The sequence below is a fragment of the Hippocampus zosterae genome, chromosome 10, assembly GCF_025434085.1.
Source record: "Hippocampus zosterae strain Florida chromosome 10, ASM2543408v3, whole genome shotgun sequence".
NCBI lineage: Eukaryota > Metazoa > Chordata > Actinopteri > Syngnathiformes > Syngnathidae > Hippocampus > Hippocampus zosterae.
In genome coordinates this window covers 23,795,447-23,807,711 of record NC_067460.1, presented here as the reverse complement: position 1 = coordinate 23,807,711, position 12,265 = coordinate 23,795,447, and the positions used below count along the sequence as shown (strand labels likewise).

At 44.9% G+C, this 12,265-nt stretch overlaps 1 protein-coding gene across 1 annotated transcript in view; it reads left to right on the top strand.

Annotated features, from left to right (window-relative positions):
- The window catches only part of frem2b (FRAS1 related extracellular matrix 2b), an 81,132-nt gene extending 71,388 nt beyond the window's left edge, over positions 1-9,744 (top strand). Inside the window, exons 17-24 of the mRNA XM_052078321.1 lie at positions 3,244-3,436; positions 3,522-3,626; positions 5,066-5,193; positions 5,271-5,405; positions 6,425-6,551; positions 6,616-6,803; positions 7,061-7,207; positions 8,641-9,744. Coding sequence (XP_051934281.1) covers positions 3,244-3,436; positions 3,522-3,626; positions 5,066-5,193; positions 5,271-5,405; positions 6,425-6,551; positions 6,616-6,803; positions 7,061-7,207; positions 8,641-9,108 — 1,491 coding nt within the window. The 3' untranslated portion in view covers positions 9,109-9,744. The remainder of the gene's footprint in view (positions 1-3,243; positions 3,437-3,521; positions 3,627-5,065; positions 5,194-5,270; positions 5,406-6,424; positions 6,552-6,615; positions 6,804-7,060; positions 7,208-8,640) is intronic.
- The last annotated feature ends 2,521 nt before the right edge of the window (positions 9,745-12,265 follow it).

Genomic DNA, 12,265 nt, shown 5'->3' with positions numbered 1-12,265 from the left:
GCCGGTGAACAAGTTTAAGGCTCCAGGTGTGTAGTTTTGGGTGGCTAGCATTAGGGTTGGTTTCGCGTGCAGGTGTCAAACTCAAGGCCCGGGGGCCTGATGTGGCCTCCCATGTCATGTCATGTGGTCCGTAAAAGTAAATCATGTGCATTGACTTCATGTTTCTTGCTCATTTAAAAAAAATGAGAACATTTTTAAAGAATTTTAAAGAACAATTGTCCCTTTAAAATTACTAGAATCATCTTTCAACAGGGGCGTCCCGGTAGTCCAGTGGTTAGCACGTCGGCTTCACAGTGCAGAGGTACCGGGTTCGATTCCAGCTCCGGCCTCCCTGTGTGGAGTTTGCATGTTCTCCCCGGGCCTGCGTGGGTTTTCTCCGGGTGCTCCGGTTTCCTCCCACATTCCAAAAACATGCGTGGCAGGCTGATTGAACACTCTAAATTGTCCCTAGGTGTGAGTGTGAGCGCGAATGGTTGTTCGTTTCTGTGTGCCGTGCGATTGGCTGGCAACCGATTCAGGGTGTCCCCCGCCTACTGCCCGGAGACGGCTGGGATGGGCTCCAGCACCCCCCGCGACCCTAGTGAGGATCAAGCGGTACGGAAGATGAATGAATGAATGAATCTTTCAACAATAATTTAGATAATTTAGAAGTGGATTCCAACCTGGATCCACTTCTAAGATGCACGTTTTTTTTTCTTCCTGTCATTCAAAAAGACGACGTTAATAGTTTTAACTTGCGTGGTAAATATCATACAATGTCACCCAACGGGATTAACGGTTGCTCTCGACCGCCGTGCGCTTCCAGTTGCCTTTTGTAAATTTCTGCATTTCTGAAACTGTTCTTGTATTTCATCGCGCATATCATACGTCGCGACCGCTGATATTGCCTTTGAGCAATACCGTCTATACAGGACACTACCGCATCCAATGTTCATAATCCATTTTCTGGTGAGATAACAAGACGAGTTTACGTTTGCCGGCAGGTGGTTGCGCGCTTGTTTAGAAGCCTTTTATCAGTGTCATAAATAAGACGTGCCAGCGCGCTGCTTTAATTATTCATCCTGTGAGTAGAGCAGCTGAGGTCGCCCTAGGTCTTTGTCCACCTTCATTAAAGAACTCTCTCTTGTGGACTACGATGTGCCGGAGTGCAGAGGTGGGAGTAAAACTGAAAGAAAAAAAAATGGGTGGCAGAAGACTACCAAACAAAACCCTTCGGTGTTCCTTGACCAAGGCAGAGCGATTGAGAAGACGCCACAACCGGCTTCAACCGCGATCTTAGCCTTCTTTCCTCCCACTGTCATTTCAATGTGTAAACTGTCAGTAGAAAACAAGATGTTACGTTCAGCAAATTGCTCGGAAAGGGAGCCAGAGGGCCGGCCTCGCGTTATATTTGAACAGGTGAGCCAAAATTAGACGTGATGGAAATTCAGACTTAATTAACGTGATCGTTGAGGGACCGACTAATGAATTGACTTTTCTGTTGCCGAACGGATGGCACAGGCGCGCGCGTTTCACGCTAAAGTCGAAGGGTGTACCGTAGCGCCCATGTTAGCTAGCTAGCTCATGTCTTTCACAAACCCCTGATGCTGGCTTTGATTCCCAACCGTTTCCCTAAAATGGGGGAAGTGTTGCGATCCACTTGATTTCCTCTGTCTTCCTGACCAGGAATTGATTTTGATTTTTTAGGAAGTACAAAAATGCGGGTATATTTGGTGGCACAACCGCTAACACAACATGTTTTTTTCCGCTTCATTTTCAGTACAGGTTGGTCATAGCCACGTGTGTTCTGCCATTTGGAAGCTCTTTCAGCTACATAGTCCAACTCGTGGCACTTCTTGTTGTCTTGTGTCCGCCCCACCCTTGTCAGAATGCAACACATCTCCGAATGCAACGTGTGTCATGGACAAAACCCACAAGGGCGAATGAAGTGGAAAAAGAAGCACCGGCTGGCCCTTGAATTTGCAAGGGCTTCCCTGAGAAGCCACATAAGCTAATGGAGGAACGGCCATCTATTACGGCCTAGCATGTCGTGTCAAGGGGGATGAATATGAACACACGATGCACGCCCGGAGGCTCGCCTGAGCACGTTCACCCGAGCGGCGCAGGCAGGCAGGCACACGCGCGGCAGGTCAGAGAGGTGCGGATAGCTCGTCTTTCGAGCCTCGCGTGTCAGAGCAAGTCGGGCGAAATTGGTGCGTTTTGAACTTTTAACACCCGTCCGTCCGTTCCCAATGTAAAACTCAATCACGTTGCGGTTGCCGAGAATGTTTGCATGCGTGCGTTGGAAAAAAAAGATCCGAGGTCCACCAGAAAAAGAAAAAAAAACGCAATTACCGAATCAAATACAGCACACATCAAAGTAAATAGCCAGAATAAGATAAGATAAGATAAGATATCTTATATTTGTCCCACACTGGGGGGATAAGATGAGAAATACCAGACCGCTGTTGTCATGCCTTTGCATAAGGACGCCAAGGTCTGAAAACCAAAACTCAAACAATGGAATGACATCATACAAAGCAACGCAAAGAATAGAGAAATGGTGCAAATAAAAATGAGAGATAAAAAAAAGGAATTGAGCCCTATGATATTGAAATCTTTCTCGACTCCCTGGGAATTAAGCCCCCCATCCCCCCAAAAACAAACAAACAAATAAAAACAAAACGATCGCCAGTTGTGTTTTTCTGATATGGAGCATTATGAGATGAATACAATGCGAGTACTCCCCCTGGTGGCTGCGAGCTGCATCGTGAAGTGAAGGCCGTCCAGTTTGCTACACTGCTGTCATTTCCTTGAATTATATGCCAATATAAATCATGATATTCCTCTAGAGTGAACAATGGGCACAACAGCAGCCCTATCGAGAACAGCAACGGTCCCATTTGTACACACATGACTTGTTCAGTATCAATGTTGAGCCATCTCTTGGAATTTTTATTTACGGTTTATTTGTTTTTTTGCTTGGACAAGCAAGCAGAAATGAGCAATTTCGTTACTGTACGGTGGCAGTGAATTCAAGTGGCAAATAGTGATCACGTCTTCTGAAAACAAGCTTCAAGCTGCTGATCGTCAAACTAAACATCAAACCAAGGCAATGATACGTGTTGTATTTCTAATTTTTCTTCTGAAAACCAGTGTCAAGCTGCTGATCGTCAAACTAAACATCAAACCAAGGCAATGATACGTGTTGCATTTCTAATTTCTATTGATTTCTGTGAAGTAAAGACCTCTTTTTCATGGCAGGTACTGAACCTGGTCCAGTCCTACGTGACGCTGCGGGTGCCGCTCCACGTGTCCTACGTGTTCCACTCGCCCGTGGGGGCCGGGGGCTGGCAGCATTTTGACCTCCAGTCCGAGCTGAGGCTGACTTTTGTGTACGACACCGCCATCTTGTGGAGGGACGGCATCGGCAGCCCGCCGGAGGCCGAGCTCCAAGGTAAAGCAGCTGAAAACAAATGCTCCCCCTTTCCGTCGAGAGAAAGGACAGTTCCCCGTCTGACGGATCCCGATGTCTTTCGCAGGCGCGCTCTACCCGACCAGCATGCGCATTAACGAGCAGGGACGCCTGGTGGTCAACTTCCGCACCGAGGCTCGCTTTCGAGGCTTGTTTGTCTCTCGGCATCCTGGTATGTTGAATTTGGTTCTTTTTCAACTGCAGACTGCCCTGCGATCGGCTTTTAATGGTTTCAGCTTCTTTTTTAGCTCCATGTGAAGGTCGGTTGAGCAGAAAATGCTCTTGCTTTGGTTCCTAAAGTAGAGATGTGATTGGAATGCTGCTCAGTATAGGGTAGAATCTGTTCTATAGAATCCTTCTATCCTATAGAATCCTTCTATATATATATATATATATATATATATATATATATATATATATATATATATATATATATATATATATATATATATATATATATATATATATATATATATATATATATATATATATATATATATATATATATATATATATATATATATATATATATATATATATATATATATATATATATATATATATATAAAAGGACGGCCCGGTAGTCCAGTGGTTAGCACGTTGGCTTCACAGTGCAGAGGTACCTGGTTCGATTCCAGCTCCGGCCTCCCTGTGTGGAGTTTGCATGTTCGCCCCGGGCCTTCGTGGGTTTTCTCCGGGTGCTCCGGTTTCCTCCCACATTCCAAAAACATGCATGGCAGGCTGATTGGACGCTCTAAATTGTCCCTCGGTGTGAGTGTGAGCGTGGATGGTTGTTCGTCTGTGTGTGCCCTGTGATTGGCTGGCAACCAATTCAGGGTGTCCCCCGCCTACTGCCCGAAGACAGCTGGGATAGGCTCCAGCACCCCCCGCGACCCTAATGAGGATCAAGCGGCTCGGAAGATGAATGAATGAATATATATATATATATATATATATATATGTGTGTGTGTGTGTGTGTATTTTTTTTAAATATCAATCTACAAAATACAGTCAGTTGTCACTCACCATATTGTGTCACAGCATTGCAGATCTTTTATGGTACTTATTAATATTATTATTATTATTGTTGTTGTTATTATTATTATAGAAGAATCATTACACATCAAATTACACGCGGCCCTTTTTGCTTGTAATTTTGCTGATTATTGCTGAAAGAAAAGCAACCATAAGCCAGTGTCTCAGAAAATGTGAACATAGTGAAAAAGTTCCATGTTGGAAAAAGGACTGGGTTAAAAAGTCAACTAAGTCGGATAACTAACCCTAAAAACCCACCAAAGTCCACACAAAATGTTTGCTGGCACGGATGTGTTTTCAGCGTCGGGACGTCGTCAAAGTACTCGTGCCAGTTCACAGGGCATCACCACCCTCTACTGGTATATAATTGCTACTGCAGCCAAGCAACGCGTGATCTGTGGTTGTCTTGTATAAAGACCGCGTCGAACATTTCCTGGCAACCTTTTGGAAAATACTTGAGGAATTTTGCCCTCGCTTTTTAATCTCACCAATATTGAGTTGTTTACGTGACAATTGCGGGTTCTGGAACCTTCTGAGAAAAAAAGCTTGCCAATGAACATTGTGCCTTTTGGTCAGCCGCCGCCCTCACCTCCATGGTCATGTGCGCCGACCACCCCGGCTTGACCTTCAACCTCAGCCTGGTGCGCAGCGAGCCCACCTACAACCAGCCCATCCAGCAGTGGACCTTCGTCTCCGACTTTGCTGTGAGTAAACGTTGGCGCTTTTTCGTTTCTTTGCGCCTCATTCCCGGCGTCTCACGGTGTGCTCGCGTCACGTTCAGGTACGCGACTATTCGGGGACCTACACGGTGAAGCTGCTACCGTGCACGTCGCCTCCCGGCTTGGAGTTCGCTTTCCCGCCCTCGTGCAACCCCAGAGAGCCCGTCAGCTTTGACCTGGACATCCGATTTCAGCAGGTACGATGCAAGGGAAATGTGAATCTCGCCAGTGGGGTACACTGTCGACATTTTCACCGTGACCACAAACCGAAGCATACATTTGCAAACTTGAAGCAAAGTCTATTTGTTGCAGCAAACCCACACCAAAAAAAAAAATGATGAGGAATAATTTTCAGGTTTTATGGTTCATTTCAATAAAAACTAAAAAGTTTCTAGAAGCATGAATGGTTTCCAGAAAAAACATTTAAGAGCCCCTCCAAATTAAACGGTATCATGGATCCTGAGTTTTGCTCATATGCAAGATGAGAACAGCCAAGTTCTACGAACGATCAATTTAGGACTATTTGTGAGGCAGTCATGCTTCCCACAAATTGTGTTTTCACATTTTTTTTTATTTATCCTCGAAAGGAAAGCAACTGGGGCAGCCCGGTAGTCCAGTGGTTAGCACGTCGGCTTCACAGTGCAGAGGTACCGGGTTCGATTCCAGCTCCGGCCTCCCTGTGTGGAGTTTGGGCTCCCCGGGCCTGCGTGGGTTTTCTCCGGGTATTCCGGTTTCCTCCCACATTCCAAAAACATGCGTGGGAGGCTGATTGAACACTCAAAATTGTCCCTTGGTGTGAGTGTGGTTGCGATTGGCTGGCAACCGATTCAGGGTGTCCCCCGCCCACTGCCCGAAGACAGCTGGAATAGGCTCCAGCACCCCCCGCGACCCTAGTGAGGATCAGGCGGCTCGGAAGATGAATGAATGAAAGGAAAGCAACTAGTTATTGTCAGAAATTTTCTCGCTGGAATCGGCGTACCCTTCAAAATGCGATGGCACGGATTAATGGCATTTCCATTCATTTCAGTAGGGAAAGACGCTTTGAGATACAATTATTTTGAATAGTTTTGCTGTGGGATCCATTTTTTTCTAGAGTCGAATACCTGTTTTTTCTTTGGACATTTTTTCTTCATTCTGACATGAATAAAGTATATTTCCACACGGTATGAAAACGAATATTAACCTTGACTCTTGTTTATCTTGCGTGCTGTCATAGGTCAGCGATCCCGTGGCTGCGGAGTTCAGTCTGAACACCGAAATGATGCTGCTCTCCAAAAAGAGCCTGTGGCTCTCGGACGGCTCCGCGGGCTTTGGCCAGACCAGCGACACGGCTTTTGCGCAAGGTGCCGCCCTGCGGAGTAACTCGTGGCGCGCTCGGGGGCTTCGTGCTGATAATTGTCTGTGCAGGCGACACCATCTACGGACGCGTCATGGTGGACCCCGTGCAGAACCTGGGCGACTCCTTCATCTGCAACATTGAGAAAGTGTTCCTGTGCACGGGCGCGGACGGCTACGTGCCCAAGTACAACCCAAATGGCTTTGAGTTTGGCTGCCTGGCTGACGCGCCGTCGCTACTCTACAGGTTCAAAATTATCGTAAGTCCACTTCGAAGGGGGTCGGCGCGGCATTGCGGCCTCAAACCTAAAAGATTGCCCCAAGATAAGAGGGAATCCCCTTTGAATTGTTTCATGACCACATGAAAACAGGGAGCCATCATTGGAGTCATGTGGTCCCTCCTACGAGCTACGGTTCGTGGAACAGCAGCAGTGTTTTGGATCAACTGGAAACACGTGATGGAGGACTGGTTGGCTCCCACATAAATGTAATTACGGTAATCTTGTCTTGTCGCTAGGACAAAGCCCAGCCCGAGACCCAGGCCGGGTCTTTTGGAAACGTGGCCTTCAGCGCCCGCCTGGCCGTGGACGACCCGGCCGCGCTCCCTCTGGTCAGACAGCCGGGATCAGATGGATTCAGCATGGATTCCGCCGCCCTCTTCCAGGTCACCGAAAACACGCACGCTGGATTTCAAGTTGGAATTTGAGCAGAAAAACATTAGGAACAATTTTGAGACTGAAGTTGGAGGATTAGACGGAAAATTGTGGACACAAAATCAACCGTTAAACTAGGTCTTCAAACTCGGGTTAGGGTTTCAAATTAGGATTTCAAAAAAGGCTGAGGGTTTCCAGTTTTGAGGTTGAAACTGGGCTTAGGATTTCAAAGTAGGGTTTCAAACTAGGTTTACGGTTTCAGACTAGATTTGGGGTTTCCAATTTAGATTTCAAACTGCGATTAGGGTTTCAATTTAGAGTATCAAACTGCAGTGAGGGTTTCAAGTAGGGTTGTAAACGAAGGTGAGGGCTTCAAAGTAGGGCTTCAAACTTGGGTTAGGGTTTCGAAATATGGTTTGGATTTCAAAGTAAGGTTTCTAATTACGGTTAGGATTTCAAAGTTGGGGTTCTGACGAGGGTTAGGGTTTCAAACTAGCGTTACCGTTTCCAAATTGGGTTTCTAACTAGGTTAGGGTTTCAAACTAGTGTTAGGGTTTCAAAGTAGGGTTTCGAATTACGGTTAGGATTTCAAAGTTGGGGTTCTAACTAGGGTTAGGGTTTCAAACTAGCGTTACCGTTTCCAAATCGGGTTTCTAACTAGGTTAGGGTTTCAAACTAGTGTTAGGGTTTCAAAGTAGGGTTTTAAACTAGTGTTAAGGTTTCTCACTAGGTTAGGGTTTCAAACTAGTGTTAGGGTTTCAAAGTAGGGTTTCGAATTATGGTTAGGATTTCAAAGTTGGGGTTCTAACTAGGGTTAGGGTTTCAAACTAGCGTTATCGTTTCCAAATCACGTTTCTAACTAGGTTAGGGTTTCAAGCTAGTGTTAGGGTTTCAAAGTAGGGTTTCGAATTACGGTTAGGATTTCAAAGTTGGGGTTCTAACTAGGTTAGGGTTTCAATGTAGGGTTTCAAACTAGGGTTAGGGTTTCCAATTAAGGTTTGTAACTAGGGTTAGGGTTTCATAGTAGAGTTGTAAACTAGTGTTAAGGTTTCTCACTAGGGTTGGGGTTTCAAACTAGTGTTAGGGTTTCAAAGTAGGGTTTCGAATTATGGTTAGGATTTCAAAGTTGGGGTTCTAACTAGGGCTGGGGTTTCAAACTAGCGTTATCGTTTCCAAATCACGTTTCTAACTAGGTTAGGGTTTCAAGCTAGTGTTAGGGTTTCAAAGTAGGGTTTCGAATTACGGTTAGGATTTCAAAGTTGGGGTTCTAACTAGGTTAGGGTTTCAATGTAGGGTTTCAAACTAGGGTTAGGGTTTCCAATTAAGGTTTGTAACTAGGGTTAGGGTTTCATAGTAGGGTTGTAAACTAGTGTTAAGGTTTCTAACTAGGGTTGGGGTTTCAAACTACGGTTAAGTGACACACATGTGCACTTTGCGCTGGCAGGTGTCCGCCGGTCGAGAGTGGTTCATCCACACCATCTACACAGTGCGCTCCCGGGACAACGCCAACCGTGGCATCGGCAAGCGGAGCCTGGAGTACCACGCGCTGAGCCGGCACCGCCGGTCCGCCGACGTCGAGGAGATCGGCGCCGACAACAACCGCGGCACCAACATCCTCCACATCGCACTGAACCGCAGAGCGCGCGACGCCGACGCCGCCGACCTCGCCAGAGAGGTCCTCGTCCCCGACGGGGTGGTCCCGCGCGAGCTGGGCGACGCCGAGGACGGCGCCGACCAAGACGGGCCCGTGCTGATGGTGGGCGTGGCAGTCGGGATGCTGCTGGCCATCCTGGTGGTGGTGCTGCTGGTGGCTCTGGTGCGGCACAAGCGTGACGCCAAGGATGCGCCCTCCCCGTCGGCAAGCGGCCAGCCAATGGTGACGCAAGCACTCGGTGACTGCTCCGAAGTCTGAACGAGCGCCTCGTGGTCGAACATCCGGTTCCAACAAGGACTAGTAAGCGCATATTGAAAAGGAAAGAAAACAATGGAGTGTGTGTGTGTGTGTGTCTGTGCGTATGCGTGTGTGTATGTCTGTGTGAGAAGTGCGAAACTTTACATGACACAAAAAAAAGGATAGAGTTGTCATTTTATGGGGATTTTTTTTTAATATAAAATGTTCGGATTTTATTTTTAATTTTACAAGGAAAATAAATCCTGACTTTACACGAATAAAATTGGAAAATTTAAAATGAAAAAGGACAAGATTATAGTCTGATTATAACACCCCCGTTATTTGAACAAAATTTTTATTTTGGGAGAAAATGACAATTCTACAAGAAAAATTTAGTTGTCATTTGATGTACTAAATAAACAGGATCACGGTCCAACTTAGTGAAATTAAAAAAGAAAAAAATAGTTTTGCTAGAAGAAATTTTATGAGAAAAAAAAATTTTTTGCTTTTCGCTGTTCGATTACCCCCCATTGTGAAAATTACAACTTTATCTTTTTTTCTTTTTTTTCTTATCAGTGTGTCTTTCACACTCCTGCGTTATTTTGCAAGTGCCTCACCTTTGAAGAACTAAAAAAAAAAACAACAAAAAAAGAAAACTGCGCCTCAAGAGCTTTTTGCTTGTGTTCCGCAATCTACTTGAAGCGCGTCCCGTCCGATGTCTTTCAACGCTCTCTCGTCCTTTGTTGTTTTCTTCTGATACCACCCCATCGACCCCCCCCCCCCCCCAAAAAAAAACACAACAAAAGTGTCAGTGGTTAGTGTCAGAGGTGCTAGCGGACGCATCTCTTCCTTCCACTTGTGGCAACTGGTGCGTTTTTCGTCTGTTTCCCATCACACTTTGTGCATGTCTAGCTGTGTGTGCTTCTTATTACACTTTAAATGTCAAACTGCTGAATTACTGAAGGCAAAAGTGCACCCACTGTCTTTTACGTTATTTTGTTCAATCAAGACAATAGTCCATTAAAAATGTCTCAAATCGACCGTTGGCATCAACGAGTTTAGGGTTCGTTTTAGCGGTTGAGATCTCAATTGAGCGCAATGAAGTTGGACACAATGTCAAATGTTTTGTAGCGAGTTTGCCATCTTTTGTGTCCGTTGCTTCGCATATTCCTTTGCTTCACGCTACGAATCGTCCGAATTGCCTTCAAACTTGATTGAATCGTTCCCATAAATCATCTCTGGTAATGGATGACCTCGTTCTGCCGTGTGCATGTCACTTTTCATTCTTATCATGTGAAATGCTTTGGGGATTTTACGTTGAGGGAAAAGGACATCTACGCAATTTGTCATATTTTACATTTTGATGTGGGTTCTCCCCCCCCCCCCACTGCGCAACCTGCTCGTTAATCCTCACCGTCCACGCGTTGTATCGTGCTTGGTTTATGTCCTCTAATGCTCGGAGTGAACTCTCTTATGCACATGTATGTACAGTACTTATGTATATACATCAATATAGTACTTAGGAATATACTATTTGGATGTTTTGGGGAATGGTTGTTTTAAAAAAAAAAATGGGAGGGGGGGACGCATACAGTATGTGCTTGTAAGTATTTGTAACATAGACCACAAGCACAGCGCTGGTCTGCAAATAAATAATTGTTCAATATTTTTTGGTGTCTTTTCATTCTCGTGTTTAAATGTGATCAACTAATGTAAAACTATAAATGACCATGTATAGTAAGGCATTTTCCGCCGAAAAAAATGACCACGTATAGTAAGGCGTTTTTACCCCCCAAGAAACGACCATGTATAGTAAGGTGTTTTTAGCCCCCAAAAAAAGACCATGTATAGTAAGGCGTTTTTTAGATGAAAAAAAACGACCATGTGTAGTAAGGCGTTTTTAGCCCAAACAAAACGACCATGTATAGTAAGGCGTTTTTAGCCGAAAAAAACGACCATGTATAGTAAGGCATTTTTAGCCCAAAAAAACGACCATGTATAGTAAGGCGTTTTTAGCCGGGAAAAAAACGACCATGTATAGTAAGGCGTTTTTAGCCGGGAAAAAAACGACCATGTATAGTAAGGCGTTTTTAGCCGAAAAAAACGACCATGTATAGTTAGGCATTTTTAGCCCCCAAAAAAGACCATGTATAGTAAGGTGTTTTTTGCAAAAAAAAACGACCATGTATAGTGAGCCATTTTTAGCCGAAAAAAATGACCATGTATAGTAAGGCGTTTTTAGCCCCCAAAAAAGACCATGTATAGTAAGGCGTTTTTAGCCCAAAAAAACGACCATGTATAGTAAGGCGTTTTTAGCCCAAAAAAAACGACCATGTATAGTAAGGCGTTTTTAGCCCAAAAAAACGACCATGTATAGTAAGGGCGTTTTTAGCCCAAAAAAACGACCATGTATAGTAAGGCATTTTTAGCCCCCAAAAAAGACCATGTATAGTAAGGCGTTTTTTGCAAAAAAAAAACGACCATGTATAGTGAGCCATTTTTAGCCGAAAAAAATGACCATGTATAGTAAGGCGTTTTTAGCCCCCAAAAAAGACCATGTATAGTAAGGCGTTTTTAGCCCAAAAAAACGACCATGTATAGTAAGGCGTTTTTAGCCGAAAAAAAAGACAAATTATGACAATAAACATATTTTTATATAAGTCTTTTTTTAGACTTTTTTAATGTGGGTCAAATATGGCTCATAAAAGATGTTGCTTAGTGGAGGTTGAATTCAGGCTGATATCGGGAACCTGTTCTGGCCCAGCGTCAGGCCGGAGTAGGGCCAGATATGGTTTTACAATGCGGCCCAGATATGGGCTGAATGCGGCCCACATCATGGAAGCCAGACGCGGGCCACTGCAGGACCGTCATTCATTGAAGCATGTGGGGTGCCGTGTCTGCCCCAGAGCTGTGCCAGACCAATTTTGCAGTGCATATTTCTAGAAACCAAACCAGGTATTGTTGTAGTGGTGTGTGTGTGTGAGAAAGACACAAATATATAAATATATCACAATGATGAAATGCTTCGTATTTAGGTCACAGCTGCAAAGAAGGAGCATTTAAAAAACAGGATATTCGTTTGAATCAATTCAACGAGCGTTGGCACACAATCACCGGCAGGGGGAGGCAAAGCGAAGAGGAGGAGGAGTCGCAACAAAGATGGCGCGGACACGAAATG